Source organism: Neopelma chrysocephalum, unplaced genomic scaffold, assembly GCF_003984885.1.
Source record: "Neopelma chrysocephalum unplaced genomic scaffold, ASM398488v2 Primary Assembly neopelma1_26, whole genome shotgun sequence".
Lineage (NCBI taxonomy): Eukaryota > Metazoa > Chordata > Aves > Passeriformes > Pipridae > Neopelma > Neopelma chrysocephalum.
In genome coordinates, this window is record NW_020897695.1 from 26063408 (window position 1) to 26090430 (window position 27023).

Sequence of the window (27023 nt, forward strand, 5' to 3'; positions counted from 1 at the left end):
CTCTCACATTGTGAGGCTGAGGGCCAGACGTGCACCAGTGGCCTGTGACCTGCCAGCTCCCAGCACCTGGCACACAGCACTGCAAAGGTGCAGGTCGATGGGCTGAGGCCAGTTGTACGAGGCTCAACAAGACCAAGTGCCAAGTCCTGCACTTGGGTCACAACAACCCCATGCAGCGCTACAGGCTGGGGGAAGAGTGGCTGGAAAGCTGTCCAGTAGAAAATGAGAATAATACAAGAACTGCCTCTCTTCCCCAAGTGACTGGGTGAAGTTGAGAAGATGTGGACAAAAACTGGCTTCTCTGTGCCATGTGGCATCCTGAAGTACCACGATGACTGGAAGTATGAGAACAGTGATGGTGTATCCATGCGATCCATCATGCGTAGTCCTGCATGCACCATTGCGTTATTGTGAGTGACATTGCGTATGCAGCAAGGACAAAGCAATTGCAAAGCCCAGATAAGGGGAGAGGACCATTACTGTACTGAGCATCTGGAAATTAGGACTTGACAGAAGCCATGTTGATGGTGTAAACTTCATTCACCCCGTCTCCCAACCTCCTGAAGCATGGATCTGTGATGTGGTAGTGGGGCAGCTCTATTCCCCATGAGATGCCACGTGGACACTTGATGGGTTTCTCAGTGAGCTGAAACTTTCAGGCTGTGTGTGCAAATGGGTTCTGGTTGAGAGGGGAGAGAGCCAACAACAGTAGCTTTTCCCCTCCCTGGGGTGGGCACTGGAGGAGTGAGACACATACTTAATTAGAGAGGGTGCTTTGTAGCCCCTCCTCCCCCCCCCACTACCAAAACCTTGATACGCAAACCCAATACAACCCTGAACACCCTTGTCTCTGGTTATACTCCTCTGTCTGTCCATCCCAAAGTCAGATTGTTTCCAAGGACTTGTGTACCATGTTCCCATTTCTCTTTCTGTTCCTGCTGTCCTGCTCTAGTCTCTTTTTTCTATCCTGTTCTCATCTGACCAACCTTTTGGCTTCTTTGATGTCTCCTTGGCTTTTCTCTGTGGATCTTCATTGCCTTGTCTCACGTCTTGCATGTCTGTCCCCATTTCCTTACCAAGTGGTTTGTGGTTACCCCACACACCTTTCGATCTGTGCTGGACGTGTCCCTTTTGTTCAGTCCCACTCCCTCCTCTGGAGAGCAGCTGGCACTCCCACGGTCGCTGATTTTCATCAGCCCTGTGCTCTGAGAACCTCGGTGCAGCTGCAGTACGAAGTTTTGTGGGACATCAAGTGTTTTCGTTTTTTTTTTTTGCCAAGGTAAAGTTGAGTTTTTCCTGTGTGTAGAACATTGTCATGTCCTATAGAGAACTCCAGGCATGATGATGATTCCTTGAGTGTCAGGTGTACGACCTGAAGAGTGGGGCTCTGAAACATCAAAGGCTGTTGGAGCATGTACCAAGTTACCCAGCCAGTACTGCAGAATGTTGAGTTCACAAGTGGCTTCCTAGCAAAACCCAGAATTGCTTCGGCAAACTTGACACAGCATGTGACACAGCTAGAGGTGTGCTTGGCTCCTGTGATGCTGCTGAACTGCAGGTGTCCGTAAGGTTTCCCTCAGTGATTGATTATTCTTTCTTTGTAGGGGTTAACTCTTTTGTGGGCTGTACATTTTCTGACAGTGTGTATCTTGTTCTCCACATCTGCACTGTAGGATCACTTAAAAAACGCAGCTAGCTTTCTCCATGGGGAATATGTGACAAATATCTTTTGCATGTTAAATTCCCATTCAGCTGTTCCATGGCATCCCTGAATTGCCTATCTGTCAACAGTGAGCAGTTGGTTTGATTGGCCAGGTTGGGCATGTGCTTTTAGTGAGGGTCCCCAGCCATGCCAAGACAGATTCACAATTAAATTGTGACCAGTTGCCCAGCAACCACTGAGGAGCTTAAAATTAGAGGAGGAGGAAAGTTTGCTGCCAGCAAGCAAGGTGCCAGTTTTATTACCCTCAGAGCTTATTGCCCTTCCTGATTAAAATCTCAGTCCCAACCACTGCCTGCATCTATAAAGCTCCCCTAAGTGTGAAGTAAGGTGACTTGGAGTCACTGGGAATGTGCACAGGGCAGGTGGTGCATGCTGTTTGCACCAAGCACAAATGATATTGTGGGTTCAGCAGTTGTTTTCCTTTTCTGATTATTTATTTACATTTTTAGAATGACTTTGGGTGGGGAATGGCTGCTCACTCAACCCTATGTCCTTGCTTGCACTGCCAGACAGAGACTCTTTAGAAGGTCCCAATTGTGGACTTGTTTTATGCTCTCAGCTACATGACCTGAGTTACAAAAAAGCTCTTGTTTCCGTAGTGCAATGGGGCCGCATAAACTGATGCTCTTGGCCACCCTTCCCATATGGGGATAGAGTGGGCTGCAGCATTTGGCTTGCAATGGCATTACGTGCTTCTGTCCAAAATACAAATTGTGCTAGCTCCTGCCTGAACGCTTGAAAAATGAACATGAAGTCCTACCCTGCTGCATGGACCTGACGGTGTTTGATGAATTGGAGTCTGCTGGCAAAATGTAATTGCTTGTAATTATGACAAATCATGCGCAGTGTTCATACTGTGAACTACAAAGCTTTTGTCCACTGCCGCTTATTCAGCTGCTTAAAAAGCTCTCCTGATAAAGTGCATGAAGCTCAGAAACAGCCTTCAAGGTTTGGTTATTCGCATTTTGTTGAGGACACTGAAATAAATTCGGTCTATTTGAACTCACTTCTATTCCCCAGAGTTTCTCCTGATGTGGGGGAGCAGAAGCTGGACTGCAGGACAGGGGATTGCTCAGCAGTATAGCAAAATGAAAGCAAGGAAGGCTATTAAGAGCATTGCTCTTGATCTGTGTCCTTGATAAAAATCCCTAGTGATGTTCATCCTTCCAGTAACAGCTACAGGCATGTTGTTTCTCCTCTTTCTGTATTACTGGACAATCTGTCTTTCTGCTTGTTTTGGGTTTGCATTTTCTGCAATAGGGAGTGGTTTCTTCTATCTACCAGAAGTGTTTGTTTCAGCAGATTGTAAAAAGGTGTGCATGCATGAGGGAGCCATCTATGTGTTACCTCACCTTGCTTGAGCACAAAATGGCATGCACAAGAAGTAACTGCTGGGATGAATTGCTATTGTTTTCCATGTGCTGTGTTACTTTGGTTTATGGTCCATGCTGTCAGCATGTGGCAGTCACGTTTACAGAGCACCACTGAGTCAAATGTCCTAGCTGGCTATTTTAAAATGTTGGGTACCTTCATAGCTACAGGTATTTGGAGCTGTAATTGCTGAGATAAGAGTGCTGCAGTTTGTGGAGTAGAGAATTTGATGCTCCCTTCCAGGTACAGTGCTGCACGTCTTGACTAGGCATGCTGTCTACCCATGTTGAGGGGAGTCCCAACCCACTGTTGAGTATAAAGCCTTACTGAAAAAGGGGGATCCTCTGGCACAGCAGGTGTAATTTGAAGCCAAGTTCTTCTCAGTAAATACTCTTCCCTTTTTTTCTGTCTTTTAGCATCAAGATGGTGCTGATGTGGACCAGTGGGGACACATTCAAGACTGTTTACTTCATCCTGAATCAGGCCCCTTTCCAGTTCTCCATCTGTGGACTCCTGCAGGTTTTTGTGGACATCGCTATCCTGTTGCAGGTTTACTTGTACAGCTACTACCCTCAGAAGCCTGTGTCCCACACTGCACACCCAGCCAGCACCAAGGCCCTGTGAGGAACTTAGCTGGACAGGTTGCAGGTCAACAGCGCTGTGGAGTCAGCCATGGCAGCTCCTCTTCCACTTGTAAATACTCTGGGGTTGCTGAATTGAAAGCAGAAATGAGAACAAGGGTTGAAAACCTGGCTGCACTTCCAGCTCAGGAAGTTTAATTTTAAATAACTCGCTCGCTCTGTTTTCAGACTTAGCTGTACAGAACTGTTCTTGGTGGGGGGAGGGGCACTTTATTTTTGCATACGTACCTATGAGCCTTATCAACTCACAAATGTTTGTATATTTAATCACAAGGGCTGGATGGTTTGTGTTTTTAATGCTATTTAAAAATGTTACACCACAGAAATTATAGGATATTTTGTCTGAAACTTTTACCTATTTATATAATATAAAGTCTGTATATTGGCAGGAAGTTTGTGGCATATACTAGCATTCAGTATCTCCACGATGGAGGAAGAAGAGCAAATCCAGGAGCTTTCTCTTTTCTCTGTAAGGGTGTCCGGTGGCAGAGAAGGTGAGGGCAGGAGGCCCTGCAAAGAGGTGAGCAGCCAGAAATGAGTTGGTCATCAACATGCTAAAAAGCGAGCAGGTGTTCACCCCCACTGCAGGATCAGTGTGGCAGGAGGACACATTAAGGAGGTGATGAAGGGGGCCTGAGTATGGATAATGCTGGAGCCATGATGGTGCTGGCACAGCCAGTCAAGTGGTCAGCCAAAAGGAGGAGCCAGCAGGAGACTGTAGGTAACTTAGGTAGTCATGCTTTGAAACGATGGGGTTTGGGAATGGCCGTGGCTGTACACAGGACAGTGCTGGGCTATAGAATGACTTTCACAAACCAAGGGGCCAGCAGATGCGTGTTGCCAGTATTGCCAAGCCAGTATTTCTAGATGGCAATTGAGCCACAAAGGTAGAAGCAGGTCCACTTCCATTGGCTCAGATATTGAAAAGTTTGAGACAGAGAAAAAGCTGTATCCTGTGGAGTAGGACTAGCACCTAACAGCTTGATTTGTTGAGGCTGAGATTCACGTTCATGTTGTTTAATGCTAAACAAGAACCAGTTTATGTTTTGGGGTGTTTCCTGCATTGACCTAGCAAGGAAGGAGTCCACATTTTCATTTTACTGTTGCAAACTTTTAGACTCTTGGAAGAATCAGCAGGCTGTACTTGGACAGAGAAACTGAAAAAGCTGAAAGAGCAGAGTTTATGTAGATGATGTCTCTAATGGCTGTTTGCCAGCATAGGTCACTGTGCTCTTTCTGAGAGCTGCATGTCACCAGCAGCTGCAGGTGGTGTGGGTCCACAGAGGACTGTGACTGAGCTCTGGGCTTCTGCCAGCTGAAGTCATGAAACCACCCCAAGTGGTATGAGGTGGCCACAGCAAGACCCTTAGTCCAAGGAACAGCTATGCCTCTGCTGCTTCCTTCTTCATGAGGCTTCCTCCCTCTGCCCAGTGAGTCCCGTCTGACCACAGGAGAGGTGTTAGAGCTGGCACAGATTTTTCAGAATCACATTTTTTTCCGAGAATAGCCCAAAAGTTTGTTTTCTTACTGATGGCAGCAAGTCTGAGGTTTGATAACTTCAGTGTGTAAATCAGATACTTCCCCTACTGTGCTTTATTTGGGAACCTCACAATTTGAGTCTGGACTGTCTTCATCTCTGGCAAACTGTCCAGTGGAGGGGAATCACCCTCTGCCCAGGCACTGACTCCATGCTCTTTGTTCAATACCATACTCTTAGGCCTGAAGTGACCTTACAAAGACAATGTACTCGGCATGGCAGACTATGAATGTTTTGTTCCTCTCTCTTCTCCAATGTTCTGGTTGTGTTACAGGAACATCTGGGCTTTTGTCTTTTTTTAATTGAAAACGTACTTTACAACTGGCTTCTTTGGTATGCTGCTTTAATGAGGATTGTATTTCTACTGTTTGCAAACAAACACTTTATTGTGTGTTTTAATGGTCTGAAGGGTTTTTTTAATAACTTGTAATGGTAAGATTTTTGTACATGGTGGTCCTTTTCTAATATTCTGTGAAACAGGGATGTAAGAAATTAATGGTTTGTAAGAAACATACTTCTGTATGTTATAGCTTCACCTGGGAATGCACACTTTTGGCCACCCCTTTGGCTTTGAACTACAAATATTACTGAGGATATAACAACTTCTGTTTTTTCCTTTTGGGACTCTTCCTTGGGCAGATTCTTGAGTCTGTCATCAATACCAAAGCCAGCAAGCTCTGCAGACCAGACTCATTCACACCAGAGCTGCAAATGCTGGAAGAGAAGCCAGTGAAACCATGTCTGAGTCATCTTCTGTGTGTGGCATTTAGCAAGGTAGGACTCTTGGCCAGGAACTCCTAAACTTCATCTTGCAAGGTACTTTAGGGACAAAGTGTTACAGAACTTTGGTTTTGTTCTCTAATTGTCAGGAAGTATCTGTATCCATGATCACCTCAGAGAATAAGAAATCAATTACTTTAAATACATCTCTTTGAATGTATGGCACATTTCATGGAGTTTATTTTTTCTGTCAGTTGCAATGTTTTTTTTAATAAAAATTACCTATTATATATAAATTGCAGTGTTGCTTTGTTTTGTTCAGGTATAAAATGTGTGCTTCTTACCTCTTACTATAATTCATCTTGTCTACAGCACTGTCAGTAGGAATAATTTGTTTGCTTTTCCCCTCTGATGAGTGGGTGAGCACAAGGCATAAATTGTCCTGAGGCCATGATGCACAACAGGGATTCTGGATTTCTGTCCCCTGCTCTTCCATAGGTAAACTTTACCCTCATGACCACATAACTCATTTGTTCTTGTGATGCTCATAGTAAAAACAAATTTACTAACAGATTATTATGTAGCTTTAAAAAAAACCCATGTCATGAAAATATTTGAGATTGAAGATGGGACACAGATAGGGAACATGCTCTTTGCAGCCTCTGCACAGAAGATAAGGAGGAAGATGAGCGTTCATCTCATGGCCAACTACTGTCCCAGGAGGAGTCTTGGCCACCCTCCCTGTTGATTCAGAATGGAAAAATGAGCCAAAACTGTCAGGACCAGCCTTGTGGCCACTGTGTACCTTCTGGATCTTGCCAGGCTGTTCAGCTGCTCTGGCATGGGGAGGGGGTTTTGCTGTTGCTATGTGCAATGGCTGTGGAAGCTGGAGAAGAAGAGTTGGGGAGGAAAGATAGCTGGAGGCACAGGAGAGAGGGTCAGGAAGGGCAGAAGGAGAGAGGTGGGAGAGGCTGAGCTTGCTCAAGTAAGGGGCTGAAGGGAGAGACTCCCAGAGGGAAGGAAATGAATGAAAATCAAGACCTGAAGGGCAAAGTGAGGTAAATCAGCAAAGTGGGGAGAAAAAGAGGAGGACCATGAGGATGGGGAGTAAAACCTGCTAGTTGCGTTAACACTTTGCTGGCAGTGGAGACAATAACCCACACAGTTCCCACAACAGCCAAGCCTGCTCATTACTCACAGTGGCTGCACCATCTATCCCAAATAGTATTGGTGTTACTAGCTGCTGTTCTGGCTTACTGGTGGGAAGCCAGTGGTGGGGCTGTCCCTAAATGAAACAACAGGGAGCCCCATCTCTGGACACTGCAGCAGCCTGACCCATGTCCTGCTGGCTGGTGCAGTGCTGGGCCTGGCCACCCTCAGGCAAATCTCTCCCTTGGCTGTGCACAGCAGATAGTGCTCTGCACTGCAGTTCCACAGAGGAAGAGATTTCATGGTTAGATGTTTGGGATGCATGGAGTTAGGTGCAATTTAAAAACATTTAAGATGAAAAATAAAGCTCACATTTGGCACTGGGTAATAAAAGTTGGCCCACAGGTTCTGTTTGTTAAATATGGTTGTGATCAGACTCACTCTTGAGAGCCAAACAAGGTTCAAGGACCTGACTGACAACTGTAGCTTTGTTGGAGGCTTTCTGTGACAAAGCAGGCATTAATGTGTAAGTCAACAATATGCCAATAAATAAACAGACTGCCTGGATGCCTGTGCCAACAGCAGTAAATAAGAGACAGGAACTAGAACAAAATGTGAGATGTGTCCTGGAGCAGAGGCAGGTTTCCCTGTAAACAGCCTTGTAGAGCAGCCAGTCCCCCAGTGGATGTCAGCATTTGGAAATGCCCTGATAGCAAACACAGACTTAGGACTTCAGATCTCTGGCCCTGCCCCTTCTGTGTCCCAGCTTATGTGGATTTGGCTCTTGTAGGTGCTAGCTTAGCTGTGCTACGAAACTGAGGGGCTTAGCTCAACCTCAGATGGGCTAGCAGAATCATGCTGGATTTCTCTACCCATCAACCCTTCCATGAGCCTCTGTCATTTTCCAGCCCAAGGCTTCATAGTCTTCTAAGGCTGTGGCTTGTAGGTGCCAGGGAGAGCCAAGGATGCTTTGCTTCCCTGAAGCATCTGCTGTGAGGTCGCCATAGCCTGTGCCCATTCTGGCCTCATCACTGTGAGACAGCAACTTCTGTCTGGCTTGCAGCTGAGGGGATGATACCAGTGTCAAAGTTTTTTTGTGATTAGTGTTTAATCGAGGTTGCTGTGAGGTAGGAGATGGCTGTGCACATGTGCTGTATGAGCAAAGTTGTGTTTGACTTTGTGCCATTCCCTTTAACTCTGTCCCTTTACTAGTTAATGCATTCTTAACTCTCATAGTCATGGTTTTTAGATGATTATTGTTGCCAGCTGCTGGAATTTGTAGGTCCAGGTCCATGCATGTTGTCACCAAGGTGGACATGTAGAAGAGGCAGCTTTGCTCACATGTGTTGTGAGTCTCTGTCCCATATGAGAGACAGGAATATTTTCTTTCCTTTTCTTTTTTTCTTTTTCCTTGGGGCAAAACTAGCATTCTACAATCATGAAGCACTAGGTTGTTCAGTGAAACAAGTGTAACTACCCGCTGGCATTGGTATATATGCAGACATGTGTGGCATTTATTATAGTTATTATAGCTAGAGATAAATGGCCATAATCATCTGTGTGCTGTATCAAAGAAAAACAACCACCATACACAACAAAACCAACACTCTCCAGCAGCTGATCAAAAGTAATAAGCATCACCCATAACAACAGCTGCCCTGGGTGAAACTCACTCTCCTCTGAGTATCTTTTATGTCTGGCAATGTGTGCATCACAACTTTATACAGCTTCCAAAAATAATTTGTTTAAAAGGTTCCTGGTTTATATTTGTTTCCTCATCTGTCATCTCAATAGATGAAATGAAACTTTATTAAAAGCCAGGCTTTGACTAACGGGCATAATGAGTGGGTTTTGTCACTTTAGTAAAAACTCTGGCATTCTGGAATTAATTATGTGCCTTTTGAAAAATACAAAGAACTTGCTATTGTAGGACAATAGCAACTTGATGGAGCACAGCAATAATATGATGTGTGTCATCCGTCTGTTTTTCTATACAGCTGCTGAGCTGCAGTTTGCTGTCCCAGTGCTGGTTTTTTTCATGCTGCAGGGCCAAAAGTAGCATTCATTCATGGTTATTTGCTAGCACTGCAGGTGTGAAACTCTTCATTCTGCAAGGATGTCTACTCCAACGTGGCTTTTCTAGGATTAAGCTAATGCTGCTGACAATTCGTGGGCTTCACCACCTTGAGGAGATGTATTCTGCACCCTCCACGCACACTAGCCATGGCCCCTTCTTTCACACCGGAGACAGAGCATGAACTAGCACCTAGTGTGCACGAACCAAAGTACCATAAAAGGTGAACTTGTGGGGGTGAATCTGCTGGGTCCCACGTGAAGACTGAGCACCCAAATGCCACCAGAAAATGCAGTGCTGCCCCTTAGCACCATGCCACACTTTGCCCCCTCACACTGCTCATTTTGCTGGTTTGCAAGCAGCCGGCTGCAAAGCTGTATCCCTGATGCCAAATCTTAATAAGCCTTAATCCAAGAAACGCCTGCATCAGGATTAAAAAAACAATAAAATCTTTCATGAGTCACAGCAATCCAGTGCTGGTATTGCCTTGCAAGTAGTCTGAGTCAGCCCAGGCACCATCCCCCAGCCCTTGGCCCTCCTCGGTGGCAAAAGGAGCGGATGTGTTCCTGGTGGTGGTGGGCTGTGAAGGATGGGCAGAGCCCTGGTGCGTGAGGCTGTGTTTGGTTTGCTTGTAGTTCAACACATCTGGGGGTTTGGAGACCCAATGCAGCCTGTAGGGTCTTGCTGTCTCCATCTCTTCCAGTGCTCAGCAGTGAGCTGTGTAACACACCTGCTGCTCCGAGCTCTGTAACCTGGCCCAGTGACCCCCTCGTGCTGCCCAGGGCTCTCTGGCCCGACCATGGCTGCAAAGGAGCAGTATCAGCACTGCTGTGGGCCAGACAGAGTCAGCGGCATGGGACCCTGGCTGGAGCACTGGTGGGCATGGCTTCACATCAGCATGGCAAAACACCACCTCGCCCCGCACCCGATCATCAGACGCATGCATTCAGCAACTAAGCTTTTAATTTTTATTAAAATAAAGTGTAACCTTTTAATTTCCCTTGCTTCATTCCTATAAGGAATGGCTTAATATGAGAGTTTGCTAATGTAGGATTGGTGTGTTACAACATACACTGAGGCAAAAAAATACCCCAAACCGGACAAATCCCATCTTCATTGCATCAGCTATTGTTCCTTTCCTGGCAGGAGGAGAATATGGAGGATGACACTGCATGGCTTTAGTACAAATGGTGTCATAGGTACCAGAGGCTGTTATGTTCCATCTCCCTCCATTCCCTGATCATATCCTGCCTGTAGGAGCACTGAAAGACCCACACAGTATCCTGACTTGGACCACCTACACAGCTCCTCCAGGGTGGGGGCTGGAGAGCTCACAGCATCAGTAAGCAAACATGCAGATGCTATCATATGATTAATATTCCCTTTAAATTGACTTAAATCTTTCGAGACTAATGAAAAAGCCAGAATGCTAATTCTAATGACAAGATTGTCTTTTTCTTAGTAGGAGGGGGGAAAAAAGGCTACTGCTAACTAGAGCACAGCTGCTACATTGCAGCTCAGGCCAGAGCCCACTGAAGGTGTCTCATTGACTTCACTGGGTTTGGACTACTCCTGTTTGCACATGACTGCAGTCACTGCAGTCACCACTGCTGAGGAAGACTGCAGAGCTGGGAGTCACGGCTGGTTTAACATCACCCTCCCTTTCTTGGGCTGCATATAGTTCAGCTTGGTTCAGTCGTCTGCTAAACATATTGTTTGATACACGAGATACTTAACACTTAACAGAAATACTTAATACTTAACAGAAAGTGGGGAAATGGCATGACTTGTAATGATATTTGTTATATTCAACTGTTAGCAAAGGAAAAAAAAGCAAGTTAACATTCAGTACCACAGTCAGAAAGATTGTTTGTATGTATATTTCAGTCATGGGGCTAAGATACAAAGCTTAGGATGGTAAATACACATCTCTACTAAATAATGCAAACTGTTCTAGGACACGAGTCAGCGCTGGCAGCCCTGGCTGCGCTGCCTCATCTGTAGAAGACAAAACCAAGCCCCTGGCAAAGCTGAAGGGATGCTTCTGCCCTTCTCTTGCCCTCATCACCCCTTGGCTTGTCTGAGGTTTGTGTTCCTTGGTGGAGCTGCCAAAACAAACATGCTGTGGGGCGTCACAGCATGGGGAGCCCCCTCACTTAGCCCCTCATACATGAGTGCCACCGAGCAGGGCAGGGAGGAAGTGGCACGCTGGTTACTCTGCCAAATGGCACCCTGGTACAGGCTGTGCTTCATGTTACATTATCCTGGCTGGCTACGTTCAATGGCTGCTCCTTGGGGATACCCAAAAATACCTGTTCAATAGAAAAAAAAAGCCCTAAGAAAAGCAATGGAGCAGAGCTGTACTTGGCAGAGTTTCTAAGGGTACTTTTCAGAGGGCCCTTAAGATCAAAAGTTGGTCTTTAGAGACAACTTTGTGTGTGTCTGCCCCTCATTTATGCAGTTCAGGAGGTTCTTCTTTCAGAACTGACCTCCCTTGTCCACTGCTTCTTGTGCTGCCAACGTATGTTCGCATCTGTTCAGGGTCAAGAACTTCTCGTCTTACTGGTCCACCATGGGTGGACTGTCCTGTCCAGCAACACTTGTTGGGAATGTGGCACTGAGCCCCCTTGTACTGTCATCACCTGGGAGTTCAGTGTTCTCTGGTAGCTTGCGCACTTGCCTGCTGGCTGCTCGTTGCTGCTGCTCCTTCAGCTCACTGTAGGAACGGGAAAAGGTATGAAAGATGGATGTGACTGGGAAAGCCATCAGCAAAATCCCACTTAAGATACTGCTCAGGGCTACCACCTGTCCAGGGATGCTACGAGGCACCATGTCCCCGTAGCCAACAGTTGTCATGGAGATCACAGCCCACCAGTAACTGGTGGGGACGCTGGTGAATTCTTGCTTGGCTCCCAGTTCACTCTCGGCCAAGTACACCAGTGGTGAGAAGAGGGCCATGGCGACACAAAGGAAGAGCAGGAGGAGGCCGAACTCCCTGGTGCAGCGGCGCACGGTGAGCCCCAGCGTCTGCAACCCCAGCGAGTGCCGCGCCAGCCTCATCACGTACAGGATGCGCAGAGCCCGCAGGAAGCGCAGCACTAGGCCCACTCTCTCCAGGTACTTGTTCCCAGATCCCCCACCAGGCTTGCTGCTGTTTTTTGTGGAGACCGTATCCACAATGAGAGAAATATAGAAAGGCAGAATGGCCAGGATGTCGATGATGTTGAGCGGAGTTTTCAGGAAAGCACACTTGTTCTCTGCCTGAATGGATCGCAGCAGGAACTCAAATGAAAACCATGCCACACACACCGTCTCCAGCACAAAGATGTCATAGCACTTCCGTGAGCATTCGCCCTGGGGAGAAGAGGAGCGGGGAACACATAAAAGGGGGGAGAAAGAGATTTAGCCAGGGAATGAACCAAAGAAACAGAGAGTGGCAGTTCTTAAAGAAAAGTACTGCGTGAAATTGATAGGAATTGTGACATAAAATCATGGCTGCTGAGAGCAGTTGGAAGGGATAACTAAAACCAGAGGTACTGGCTACATGTTTGGCTGCAGGACAGGTCAACAATGCTCTGGAGTGTCCCAAGGCTGCCAAGAATCTGGTGTGATGTTATCAGCTGTCAGCCAGACAGCCCACTGCTAAAAGGCCAGTGGCTCATGCTTCATTTCTAACCGAACGTTTAACACCCTTTAGAAAGGATTAGTACAGGATTCATGGATTGTAATAAATGTGCAATTCCTCCTTCCTGATCAATAATAAATTGCTTATAAATGGCTCATAAGCACCTACAGCATTTTAAGTCATATGCTTGGAGTTATCTATATTATTCACTGAATATAGAACATATTTTATATTCCAGTGAGCATTTATTAACAAACTAGCCCTACAGTCAAAAGCTTATATAAAGTACTGATAAATGTAGGTATTTCTAGAACAAAAAATACCACAAAATAGAGGGGGGGTCCAGAGAGATAAGTATTTTTAGTTACCTCACCTGTAACAACTAGTGACCACAATGCCTTCCTCAAGCTTTCTGAGGCACTGGAAGTGGTGCTCTTCCCTGCAGGCTTACTTAGTGGCAAATAAAGAGAACTCTAGCTCTTTAGTTATGATGCCTGTAAACAAGCCAGCCTTGGTGCATTGGAACAGCAATAAACAACAATGCTGGTGACGGCTGCTCTTCAGTTATTAATTCAGCAACACAAATACTATGACAATTCTCTGCTACATCACTGTTGGTAGCTCCAGCTGAATAATAATCAGCTTCTCTCAATAAACAGATATTGATGTGGACAGTTATAGGTCTAGTGCTGTTTCCTCTGTTAAATGCTCATATAAACCTGTGAATGCTCTGGGTGCTTTGTGTGGAAGGCAAGTGTATATTTATTTAAGGGAAGTGTATATTTATTCAGTGTGCCAGTCTGAACAGTTTGTGAAAACTCCTGTAAGCATGTAGGAGTCCATCCATGCTAGTGGAGTGTATGACTCCCGCTGGATGCAACAGGTATTAGGTCCCAATGTCCAACCTCATTTTACTTGCCTATGCTAAATTACAGCAATAAAACATCATTCAAGAGTGGTGAGGCTGTGTCAAGCTGGTCCCCGTTTCACCACTGGAGAAGCTGGGAACCTGGCACATCTATTAACAGTTCTGCCCACATGCTCACCACAGGTGTCTTTTGCTACAGAAAGCCAAGAAAATTTTTACTGCACATCCTCACATCCTAACTTCATCCCTCTCTCAGTGTGCATGCACAGGTTTTTCCCTTTTGGGAAAGAAAACATCAAAAGAGTGCTAAGACATTTGCCCTCTTTGCTAACTGCAGCATTCCCCAAAATGTTGTGGAGTGACTGGATACATTTCAAGGGCTGCTGCACCGCCATCAGCAAGACCAGTGTCATCACACTGAATATAAAGTCATGTGTTACCTCAATATGATAACCCAAATGCCGAGGCACCCTGCACATTCTACACTTAAGAAGAGATTGAGACAGCAACTAAAGAGATGTCAACGGGAAAAAACAGATGTGGAAAGGAATCCTCAGAGCCAGCATTTATGGTTCTTGTATTAACCATGATAAAAGGTTGTTGTGCCTTGTGTTTATAGATGTTTTTTATTTCACTTTCAATTGGCATATCATGTACCTCCCACTGTTACCCAGGAGGTCATGCAGATATGAAGAGAAAAATTGCTTGTCCTATTGAAATTGCTGTCAAGATTTTAAGCATATTTCAGGGAGGAAGGATAATCTTGGTTTACTAGTGTAGTAGCTCAGATAGCCTGTCTTTAACTTCCTAAATTTGATACGTGTGAAGACTTAGAAGGAGCTTAATTTATGTCTGCCTCACCAAACTAATTTGGTTGTAAGTAAGTATTTTTGTCACAAACATAACACATAGGACATAAGATTTTGTTTCTAGGAGCTTTGCTCCTCTTAATTATGACAGCATAATTAAGCTGTCAGGCTCTCCCATCAGATGAAGAACCAAGATGCTTTCACACCATTGCACAAATCTGGCTCTGTGGGCCAGAGCCAAAGCTCACAAAGTCACTGGAAGGACTCTGCCTGTGCCACTGTAACTTCCCAGAATCACAGAATATGCCGAGTTGGAAGGGATACGCAAAGATCATTTAATCCAACTCCTGGCCCTGCACAGGACCATCCCCGAGAGTCGCACCATGTGCCTGAGAGCATTGTCCAGGCTTGCTGTGACCACTTCTCTGGGAAGCCTGTTCCAGTGCCCAACTGCCCTCTGGGTAAAGAACCTTTTTCTAATATCCAACCTAAACCTCACCTGACACAACTTCAGGCCATTTCTAGTCACCACAAAGAGATCAGTGCCTGGCCCTCCTCTTCCTCACACAAGGAAGTCGTAGACTGCAGTGAGGTCTCCCCTTAGTCTCCTCTTCTCCAGGCTGAGCAGACCAAGTGACCTCAGCCAATCCTCATACGGCTTCCCCTCAAGGCCCTTCACCATCTTCATTGCCCTCCTTTGGTCACTCTCTAATGGCTTAATATCTTTCTTATATTGTGGTGCTCAAAACTGCACACAATATTAAAGGTTAGACCACACCAGTGCAGAGCAGAGCGGGACAATCCCGTCCCTCGACCAGCTGGCGATGCTTTGCCTGATGCCCCCAGGACACGGTTGTCCCTCCTGGCTGCCGGGGCACTGCTGACTCATTCAACTGGTTGTCAATCAGGACCCCCAGCTCCCTTCCCATGACACTGCTTTCCATCATCTCATTCCCCAGTCTGTACAAACATCCAGGTTGCCCCATCCCAAGTGCAGCATCCATCAATTTCTCTTGTTGAACTTCACATGGTTGGTGATTGCTCAGTCCTCTAATTTGTCGTGGTCTCTCTGCAGGGCCTCCATGCCTTCAGGGGTGTCAACTTCTCTCCTTATGACTCAGAAACCAGCCATTAGACCAATATTGTCCCAGAGCCCTGCTTCCTAGGAATCTCTCATTGGGATATGCTTGCTCTCACACCTAAAGGCAATGGTTGCAGGTGAATTGCAGCACTTAATACTATCCTTGCAGGTGCACAGAAGGATCAGGCTGAGATGTTAGGATAACAACCCAGAGAAGAATAACTCTGGCTTGAGCAAAGCAGCTAGCAATGACAAGAATATAAACAACCCAACGTGCAAATTTGCTTTCTCTGACAGGTATGCCACTACTTGGACCACCATATATGGACACTAATATAGAGTTTGCTTTAAGATACCTATCTGACAGGAAGCATTCTGGATGCTGATGTGCAAATGTAGAATTTTTGTGCCACTAACAGTTTTAGGAAAGTCACTGAAGCCTATGGAGGATTTAGCCTTGGAATAGACCTACAAAGTCACTAAGGTGTCTCATAGCTAATTTGGCACCTAATTCCCCCATCACTTTCTATTAGCTGCATGTGGAAAAGAGACTGTCCAAAGTGTTTCTGTATATGAGTTTTGATGTGGGAACAAACAGGAAAATTGTTCCTCCTTAAAGGACTACTAGTGGAGATGACCTTTGCTCTGTCTGCCTTCCCACACTCTGACACGTTTATCCTGTGTAGGTTCACAAACCTACACCTTTGCTATTTATGTCTCCAATCTTCCCACAGAAATTACATCCCAAATGCAAGTGCAGGAGCAGCCTGGCAACCTTTGTTCAGCTGAGCTCAAGAGGTTTGGTGGTGGTATCTGAAGCTCAGGTCACCCAGTGCAGCAAAACCAAGCTGGTATATTTGCCCATCAAGGTAATGAAGAGCTGAAATGTGCTCTGCCCAGAGCCGATGTTGGGCCCTGGCTTTTTTCCGCTCTTCCCACTATCCACAACTGACAGCTAACGTGAATGCCAAAATGTTTATATCCAGTAGAGTGGAGTGATAATGCTCTGCTACACAGAGTTCATTTCAACAGGATGCAACAATCCCCACTTTCAGCTAAGGCATAATTATGTCCAGCAAAGTGCTGATCTTTCTCAGTATCGTTATTAACCTACTGTAATCTGAACAAGCCAGGCTGTGTCCAGAGGCTGTCCTGAGAATACGAGGGTCTGAATAGGCTTTTAGAAAACAGATCTGTGCATCAATCAACCTGCTAGAGGTCTTTTTTTCCACTAATTAAACGTCTTCCTGTCCCTTGGACCATGTTTCAATATCATCTGGTTATGACCCATTATAATCCTCACATGAAATCAAAAACAGCAACAGCAAAAACGCTCTTTGCACTTTGTTTCTTTCAGCTGCAGCTGCTTTTCTTTGCAGTTTTTTCCTCCCTTGACTACAGCATTGGTTAAAAAAAACCCACGATTTTTCTTTCTAAAACCTTTAACTGTGTATTCGAGTCCACTGGATGCTGTAACTCTGCTTAGGGTTTTGAGGCTTTTTCTGTTTTAATGAAATAAAACAAAAATTATCAGAAAGACACATGCACAGATAGAAAAAAAAAAGCCCTACCCAAGACTTAATCAGCCATTGGAACACAAGAAAAACAAGTCCTAACAGAATAGAATAGCATCCTGCCCAAAATAGGTCTGCATCAAATCTGTATGTTCTCAAAAAAGATCGAGCTATACCAGCTTGTGGCCATAAACATGTACATTCACAACTACGTACTGCTTTTTACTTTTTATAAGCCAAATAGCTGGCTCTCATACCAGTGAACCAGACTTCTTCACCTTGTAATCTGACGGATACATTTTTATCATTACATTTCCATATCTGGATTTCTGAAAATGGACCACAGGGAAAACAGTTGTTCTTTACAAAATGTATGTTTATTTATGTGTGTACATTTGTTTCTTTCAAACAGCAAGCAGGTTTTTTTTTCCCTGTGGAGAAATTACTTGAGTATGGGAAAATATCTGCAGTTGCAGAGGATTTAGGGGGACCATATACTAATGTCAACTCAGGGCACAAGAAAACAAATGAAGGAAGCTTTCAGTGAGTAATTCTGTGCAGTCAAATTAAAGTAAGTCTCCTTCATTAGGATCTATAGAAATTTGCTGTCAAAAAGCCAACCGCAGTATCTTTCTTCTGGAGAAACATTTCGTTTGCCAAAGGCTCCTTTGGCAAAAGAAAAATTACAAAAAGAAAAACCACTCTCACTGGAGTTCAAATCCAGCTGTACTCTGTATGGTCTGTCTAAAAGTTGCAGACATCTTTCAGAAACATTTTGGTTTGGCTTGCAGGGTTCCTTTCATGGGTACTTCCCCTTACTGAGCCTCCGAAAAATTCTCCACTGTGTGTTGTGTGACTTTTTGATCCTGCCTTTGTCCTCTAGTCTCCTGAGAAGAAATTCTGACTCTCCTCTAGATTCTTGCAGGCTTTGACACCATCTTCTAATCCCTCCAGCATTAGAAGATGTCAAAAGCCAGTTCACCTCTAACCGCCCCAGATCTTGTGTTGCTTTGCACGCACGTTTTTGTATGGTCAGCAGTTCCACAGTACTTTCAAGGAAGAAGTTTAAATGCTGCCCACTTTGACCTTGTAGTGAAGATTTCCCTCCCTGTCAACTGTATATGTTAAGAAAAAAAAAAAGCTAAACATGAGAGGCATTGCATACAAAACTACTTACATAAGCTTTAAAATAATGACATTTCTAAAATACTTCCTTTGTTTTCTTCCACTTGCCCCTTGTTACTTTAGTCTTTTGGGTCATGCATTTCAAGTGTTTCTCTGTGCACGAGATCAAACTCTTTTTTAACAACAATGTAGAACTTGAAATTCTGATGTAACTCAGATCTTGGCATCAGAGATCTGTGTTAAGGGACCCACAGACAAAGTCCCTGAGGCTGCTGCACAAGGTCTGCCCACAGCCCCCAGTGCTGTGAGACAGTCCCCAGCCCAGAGGCTTAGGGTGTTCCCCTCAGATTTGAGTGTGAGGCTGAGCTGCCTGTTTCAATGAACATATGCAGGGTGATTCAGAGGACAGACACTCCTCCACTACCACTTATTCAGTAGCCCAACTCTTGGAGTATTTGCTGGGTTTGGGAGTGACCCAGCTCCTGCTCCCATGCCAGCAAGGTGGCAGCCTGCAGCTGGCTCTGTCCCAGTGTGCAGGAGAGCCTGGAGCACGGGTCATTTTCCCTCCCTTGTCCCAACTCTCACTGTAAAATGACAAAGCCTTCCCTAAGAAAAATTCCAGCAAAACAGCAACATTCCCAGAAACATGCCTCACCAACAAACCCCCAAGATTTTGCTCATGCTGGCACTTTCTGATGAAAGGCAATTTTCTGATGAAAAGTGATTTTCCGGTGAAAAGCATCCAGATAATTTTCACAGCAGGGATGAGTGCATGACTCCTGTGATGTGACCCACTGTTGGAAGAGCAGCATCCCACCCTGCCCTGGGGTGCAGGCACAATCCCCTTGCCACTGACCACCCACAGACTTGGTGATTGTAACTCAGTACATCTGCCATTAAAGCTGAGGTCAGGCTGAACTTTCAGTCAGCCCGCTCTGAGTATTTCTTGTGCTCCTGAACAAAGATGATTCAGATACTGCGCAGCCTGTCCTCAAAGCTGGCTGGCTGTGAAGTCAAAGTTGCAGTTTCTGTTTTTAAAGTCACCAAGGGGCCATGAAAGGGCCCTCTGCTTCTTGCTATACACACTTTGATCAGTAACTATGGCTTAGTTCATGCTTCATCTTCAGCCCAGCTGCTAGCAAAGCTAACCAGAGCCTTGCCTTCAGTGCGAAGGGTTCTCTCTCATGGTGTGCAGCCATGTTATGGACATAAGACAGCTCTTGTACAATTGTCCCTGTGCAACTTGTCTTTGTTGAGGAGAAAGGGCAAGGATGTGGGCAGGAGCTACACCTGCTTACCTCTCTGAATTTCCTTTGATCCTGAGACAGCACAGTCCCAAATCACCACTTTTCAAAACCTCTTGGCTTGCCATTTTTATCCTGCCAGTGAAGGTGCAAATAAATAAACATGGAACACCAACAGGAAAAAAGGAGATGACATAAGACTATGGCAACTGCTAGAAGGTAACTGCAGGGTGTGCTAAAATACCCAGCCAGAGTTTAATTAATTTGTGAAATTACATTATGTGCTACTCAGTTGCAGTTGTGCAACCAAGGGGCTACTGAGATACAGCTACCTGCATGTGCCTTTCATTTCTGCCTCCAATTGCAACTATGAAGCCAAATGTCTGTGTTTTTGGAAAGCTTAGAGGAGGGAGTCAATGGGAGGGAAGACAAGATCACGTGCATGAGGACTTCACCCATGCACTGTGGTTGCCTATGACTAACCTGGCAGACTTAAGAGACAGGAGACATGGATGGCACTCCTCATCTAGGAGGCTGCAGAGGGAACCAGCTGTGTTTCCTTGAGTAACTCCGTCCAAACCAGAAGCAGCCTGCTGCTTTGGGCCATCTCAGCCCCAAACTGCACAACCAAAATTAGACACCTTGGGTTTCTAAGCCATAAATATTGAGCCTCGAAACCTGTTCAATTGACATTTTTTTCCCTGAACATGCTGTAGATGCCTTAACAGCTGACTGTGTGGACTCGACACAAACATCTGAATTGTGGAGAAAGACACAGACACACCTACCTACTGGGCAAGACTGTTACTGTGATCTTAAGGCTTTCTTCTCTTTCCCTGCCTCCTTCACTTATTGTCCCTGCAACACGCAGATATATTCTTCAGTGCAGTGTCCTGCTTCTTTTTGCCCTAGCAGAGTTGATGGGAAGAATGGAAAGCAGGTAAGTAGTACTACAGATGCACAAAATGCCCTTTCATTAGTACCTTCTTCTGAACTAGCTCTTCTCATGCCTGCACCCACTTTCAGCACACATTTCTCCAAAAGCAACAGTAATTGTTAGAGGGAAACAAATGTTATCTGGCTCTACTTTATGGAGAGCAACGAAAACCTAAAATCAGCAAGAAGCAAGAAATACATAAAGAATAAAACAGATCATAAAATACCGATGAAACAGAACACCATCAACTTGCCTGATTTTCACATTCCTATCAGGAACAGCAAAGTGCCTCACCCAGAGAGGCTGGGGGGTGAAATGTCAAGATATCCAATGTCTTAAAACTCCTTGGACTCTGTGACCATGGCTGGGAGCAGCTTGAGGGAACAGTACATGCTCCAGGAGCCAGCTGCTACTATCTCCCACTCTGATCACACCACACACCAGTGGAGAGGGGCTATGCTATAACTTAAGGAGGAGCGATATACCCTGGGTAACATTTCCTTTGAGGATACTTCTTGAGACTCTGCTACATTCTCACCACCTGGTGACTTCCTCCTGGGCTAGTATTCCCTTCATTTTGTGTTTCTTTGGTTTTCTCGTGTTTATAATCTGCTTCACCACAATGCATACACAAAGCTTCTCAGTCTGTGGTTTTCACCCTTGAAACAAGCACTGATACCAATTCCTTCTTGCTTACCAAACACACCCCTGTAAAACAACCAACACTTGTATCTGGAGCTTGCTGATAGGTCCCATAATACATGTGAAGGATTTGATTTGTTCAAGAACCACCCATATTCAACAAGGTAGATTCAAACTGGAGTGAGTTGGGACAGTAACCCAAAGTTACTTGGATGGCTAGTGGAATGGAAAACCTGTCCTAAAACCAGACAATTAAATGCATTTGGCTTGCTTACCATCATCAAATGAAGGCAGAGACATGTTTTCTGTCTATGAATATACCAAGAGGATGAAGAGAAGTGTTGTTCAATGGCTGTCAAATGTTCTCATTCTGGTCTATCTGGACCTGCCGAAAGTACTGCTATATCCATCTACTTACTACCTGTCTGTTAACAATCCACAGCTCAGTCCACAGAATGGGGAATATGATCATTCCCTAATCCTCTTCAGTGCAAAGTCAAACAGGATAACACAATGGCTCGTTGTAATACAACTGCTGACTTGGTTCAGGAGTGGCTGGGAAGGACACCACCATCAGCTAAGTAACTCTAAGCAGCAGGGGAGGTAGGAACAGGAAGGAGAGGGACCTTCCATGCTCAGGTTTTACTAGCTATATACAAAGAGAACCCACCTGTAATGGAAAGAAGAGTGTTGGCTGGAGAAGAAATAGCTACTCCAGCTTTCAGAATCTGTACTCTAGAAGACACATGAGGTTCCAAAAAAGACCCCCTGCAAGAACAGGGAAGACCAGAGATCTTTTAAGATGAAGCTTCTCAGTTTCTGGGAATGGTGGTGTTGTAGTTCTCATGACAACAAGGGTCTGCACTCACCTCGAAGGACCCCTCCAAGTCCTACTTGCCCATAATGTTCAACTGGCAAAGGAAATGATGCACTTGGTGCTGCTGGAGCTGCCCCTTGGGGTCTGAGATTCCCACCTGGCTGGCCCACAGCTTTTGTCTGTGCATGTAAAGATATAGGCAGGCTAATAACAATATTTAGAGAATTACAACCTATATGGACAAGAATAGGTTCACTGCCATTTGCTTGAACAAATATTCTAAGTCAAAACACTTTTGTACCTAGGGTCTGCTTTGGCAATTTTACCTTTCAGTGCCATTCGGAAATTGCCTGAAGACAAATAGTTACACAGGAAGACGCAGGTCCATGAGAACAAGGTATTATATTTGAAATTCATCAGGTTTTGTGGCATTCAAGGCAGGATTTCACATACCACAGCCCCTAGGGCTTGCTTGTCTTTGCACTGCAGCAGGCCCCTCCATGGGAAACACCCACTGGTGACACAGCTGTCCAGGTGCACTAAATTCCTGCACAGCCTGCTGTGCTTCGACCAGGCATGACCTGCCCAGCCTGGTCTCAGAGGGCTGTTCAGCACAGAGGATTTGTTTATCAGAGTCACTGCCACAGAGAGAGGTAGTAAGGCAAGAAAAAAAATGATTACTTCACCAAGCCACAGTGTCCTGCAAAGAACAGCTTCAATTTAGAAACGTTGATGTTCTTAGTATTTCTGACTGAAGTTACCCTGGAATTTTCTATTTCCAGATTTCCAGAATGTTTTTCTTTGATTTGGCCTATTTTTTCACTGAAATTGAAAGTAAAAAACCTCAAGAGAATAATGAAGCACCAGGAGCTCCTTGCTGGCAAGCGTCCCCATCTTCCCCTGATTTTACACGAACTAGAAATATTCCTGCTCAGTGCCCTCTCTTTTCTAGCTCTGATAGTCATCAGAGCCTTGGAAGCTACATTTTTTTTTTAAAATGCAGTATCTGTAAATTTAAGAAAATACTTCATCCTGAGCTTTCACGTGAAGAAGCCCAGTTACATTGCAACTTAGCAAATCTGATTTCTGAAGAATTGTATTTTCTATCCTAGTGCTCTGAAAACAAGACAGACTCAGTTCTCACTTGGAAAAGCTTGAACAATGGCACTTGGCACTTACAGCACACCTGCTCCTCAGAGATATGGCAGATTGCAAAAATAAAGATGAGGGTTATCTCCTGTAAGTGGTAGCATAAATCAAAACACCGCAGAACCAGAGCAGGGCCAGAGTTCTTGCCAAGGGCACTTAGGTGCAGTTGGAACAGCTTCCCCAAGGAATGAGAATTCCTACACCCCACACTCCTCTGAAAGGACCAGCCCAAGAAAGACAGGGCTGTGTGACAAAGCAGTGGCATTCCCAGTGCTTTCACACTTACCAAGCACCTGGGAAAAAAAGATGATGTTGTGGTGGCACCTGGCTGTGCTCACAGATACCCACAGATGTACAGCGCCTAGAACTGTGGTCTTCCTAAACCCAGCATCCTCTTTCCTTTTTCTTCTCCTCAAGCTTGTCTCACACTAAAAAAGGATCTCAGTCTTGTTCTCTCCCTCTCTCTCTCTCTCTTACTAATCATATTAAAGAATAACTGATTCTTAACAGCATTTAAAAGTACATCTTCCCTCTCATTTCTCCCAGTTTCTCTGTTCTTTCAGTCCCTGTTTTTCAAGCTCTTATCCTCCTGCCTCCCACTCACTGCTAGTCCCATTTTACTGACCCATATTAATTTTTCTGGTTTCTGCAACTCTGTAACTTGATATAAGAGTTGGGGGTGTCTGGTTTTTGTTCTTGGAGGAAAGGAGGACGGAGTCAAGCTTACTGGTTTCCTTTTATGTTTTTTCCCAAACCCGTACTCCCCCCGCTCACTTTCCCTTTATACTCTTATCTGAAAGCAAGTGAAGGATTTGCCTATGTTGCCTGTGGGTAGATTTGCTTTCCTGCTGGTAGCAGCTCAGGCGCAGCTGGCAGTCAGCTCCCACATTGCCCTTGCACTGAAAGGCTGTAAGTTGTGCTGCTGCACTTGCACAGAGGATGGATTTTTACAAGGTGGATCTGACCACAGCAAAACCACACACCCTCTCGTATTCTCTCTTTCTGCTCAAGGCAACAGTAAAAACAGTGCTTTCTGTGACAGCAGTGCAGAATATAAGAACTTACCTTAAAATACCCAATATTTCTACTGTGTATGAAGGCAACTAGCTGCAGACTGGGAGAAAATATCTGCAGTGTCTGCTCACAGGCAGGCAGAGCAGAGACCTTTTGGGAGGGTGCTGCAATTTCTCTTCTCATCATCTCTACCCAGTGTAGCGTGTGCCAATTTTCCAACACAGCTCAGGATGCATTGGATGGCTGGGACCTTCACACTATTCTCTGTATTTCCTATTTGAATCTAGGCTCAGAAAATGAGCTGGAGCAGAGGGAAAGGGAGTGTTTGTGTGTGTGTATGTGTGTGACTGTAGGGGAAGGTGAGGGTAGAGTGAGTGAATCATCAGAGGGGTGGGCTGGCACGTATCCTGGTGAACAGCCCGTGCCGGCTGGGGCTAAGCCCCACCAGTAGCATGTCCCCGCCCCTGCAGCACGCCCTACAAACATAGTCAGTGCTGGACAAGATACCTTGGTTAGGATGCTGCTTTCACTGGACCAGACTCATACCATGTCATCCTCTTCAGAGAACTTCCAGACTTCTGAGTTTTTTCTGACTGCCCTCACCTTTAATCACAATTATGAACTGTCACTGCTTATTTCGTCTTCTGAATGCCTTCAGGTCTGAATATGCATGAGGGCCAAGAAAGTCCCAGACATACAGCATCATCCTCACTGGCACCTCCTGCGACAGCAAGTCAGGGACAGGAGGGCAATTGCTCATCGACCTGTAAGGTCAGAAGAGGCTCTTGAGCTGATCCCCAGTGGAGCAGAGGATCTTGCCAAGTGGTTCATGAATGATATGCATGGCTTCAACTGAGCTGAGATGTAATGTTTAAAAAGACTGACAGAATGTATTTAAAAACTCTATGAGATGTATGCAAGCATGTCTAGATAAATGGCTTCCATTGTTAATTACCCACACAGTAACATACTGTAATTTAGAGCATGAGTTTCTCTAGCTGCAGGTTTCAGTTATTGTTCACTGTTGCTCACAGACATTCTCTTATTCTGATTCTCAGTACATTGAAACCTCTTCTAGTGTCTCATTATAAAGCAGAACTTTCAAATTTTAAATAATTTTTTCAACTTTTTTTTCAACTTGCCTGCTTAATGGATACCAATCTGGACAGTATCTGAAGCCTCACACTTTGTCTCTTAACTAGCATGTCAGATGGGAAATCACGTACAGCCAGAAGTTTTACCAGGGTCTCCAAATCCTTAGAGTCCCCACTTTCCAAAGGACTCTTTTGTCCCAGAGCCTTTAGGCTTTCTGTGCTTAGAGGCTGCACTCTGCTGATGGCCATGCAGTTCCCTTCCCATGTTCAAATCAGTTCAGCGAACCATGCCAGATACTTCTAATGTGTCATTTCCTGTACATTTCATTCGGAATTGCTTTATCTTTTCTCCCAGATCACCAGCAAAACACCTAAGTAGCTCTGGGCCAACACCAGAGACACTTGCATGTGTTTCTGCATGCACTGTCTCTGGATGATGATGTCTCATGTTGGTTTTCTGCTACTATGAGATCTAAGAGAAATTCTGTAAACATTAAATATGGAAGATAAGTTTTTGAAACATGCCTTTTTCTTAAGGAAGAATGTTATGTGGCACCAATTCAAATGTTTTACAGAAGTACTTACATCAGAAGTTATTTTCTTCTGAAAACTTTTTAACCTTAAAAAAATTATACTAAGTTTGATTAATGTTCTACATAGACTAGAATTAACTATGCTATCATCCTCAAAAATGTGGCTGATTGTACTCAGTACCATCTTTTTGATGTTTTTACTAGGAGCTAATATCATGCTTACCTTTAGAAAATCCAACAGCCTTAAAGTTTTCTCCTGGTACTTTCTCAAGCCTTTATTTAAAAAATATTGCAACAAATTGTATAACTTTCTTTTTTTCCCATTTGTATGCCACTCTTCTAACTCAATTTGCCTTGAATCTAAATGTCTCCATGGACACTGCAACAAGCCCCCAGTTTCAAAAACATTCATATTTCATCTCAATTGCCACATTTTAAGCAACAACAATGTAAGCATTTATAAAGTTGAATGATTTAGTGCAATTTTTCTAAGTGCCACACAGATGAATCAGCTCATTACCTCAGCCTAGCTATATGAGGTCTAGCCAAATGTAAATCTGTTTGCTTTCTTTCATTCCAAACCTCCAGAATTGAAAGCAACATATCCTGGAGCTCTGAGATGAAATTTCCAGATGATATTTTTATTACAAATAAATGAACAATTTCTCTCTTTCAGAACACTGGGACTGTACTCAATAAGCCCACAGAGCACAAGCTCTCTTGCAAAAGTCAGTGGAGCAATCAATGGAGTACAAGAAGCTGTGCTGTATCCCCAGGATATTACATAGCAGGCTATGATGAGTAGCTATAGTAATTTTACAAACATGTCTGAAGGCCAGGTGACTATTATCATGAGATTGCTTCAGAGACCCCCTGGATGATTTACCTGTAAATTCGGAGAATAAACCTATTGGTAGGTATAGATAGCTATGGTGGTGGAACCACAGATATTAAAAGAAATTAAACATGCAGCATATTTTGCTGGGTGAGCCACATTGAACCAAACATAAACCAGTTAACAATGTGACGAAGTTACCAATGTTCCTATGAAAGAGTTTTAACTGTTTAATTATTTACCAGTAATGTTATATTGCAGCAAACTTATACAATATTTAAAAGAAGACCTTAGCCTGCTATTTATTCATGAGAAGATATTCCGTAGACTGAAAGAGTTCACTGGCACAGAATAAAGTTATTAACAAGTCAACAGGAATTTTATCTTAGTCAACTCTTGCATTATCTCCAAGCAATACAGAGGAACGCTCTCCTTTTTTTTTACTTCTAAGCCTAAAACACTGCAGAGACTCTCAGGTGGCTCCCAAAGTCTATATTGTTACCTACTGTCCTCTAAATCTT

At 44.6% G+C, this 27023-nt stretch overlaps 2 protein-coding genes across 5 annotated transcripts in view; one reads left to right on the top strand and one right to left on the bottom strand.

Annotated features, from left to right (window-relative positions):
* PQLC1 (PQ loop repeat containing 1) overlaps positions 1 to 6288 on the top strand; it is a 60258-nt gene extending 53970 nt beyond the window's left edge. For both annotated transcript variants that reach the window (XM_027675992.1, XM_027675993.1), the window contains one exon: positions 3511 to 6288. In XM_027675992.1, coding sequence (XP_027531793.1) covers positions 3511 to 3718 — 208 coding nt within the window. In that variant the 3' untranslated portion in view covers positions 3719 to 6288. The remainder of the gene's footprint in view (positions 1 to 3510) is intronic.
* A 3931-nt stretch (positions 6289 to 10219) lies between these two features.
* KCNG2 (potassium voltage-gated channel modifier subfamily G member 2) overlaps positions 10220 to 27023 on the bottom strand; it is a 55663-nt gene continuing 38859 nt past the window's right edge. For all 3 annotated transcript variants that reach the window (XM_027675995.1, XM_027675994.1, XM_027675996.1), the window contains exon 3: positions 10220 to 12569. In XM_027675995.1, the coding sequence (XP_027531796.1) occupies positions 11775 to 12569 (795 nt within the window). In that variant the 3' untranslated portion in view covers positions 10220 to 11774. The remainder of the gene's footprint in view (positions 12570 to 27023) is intronic.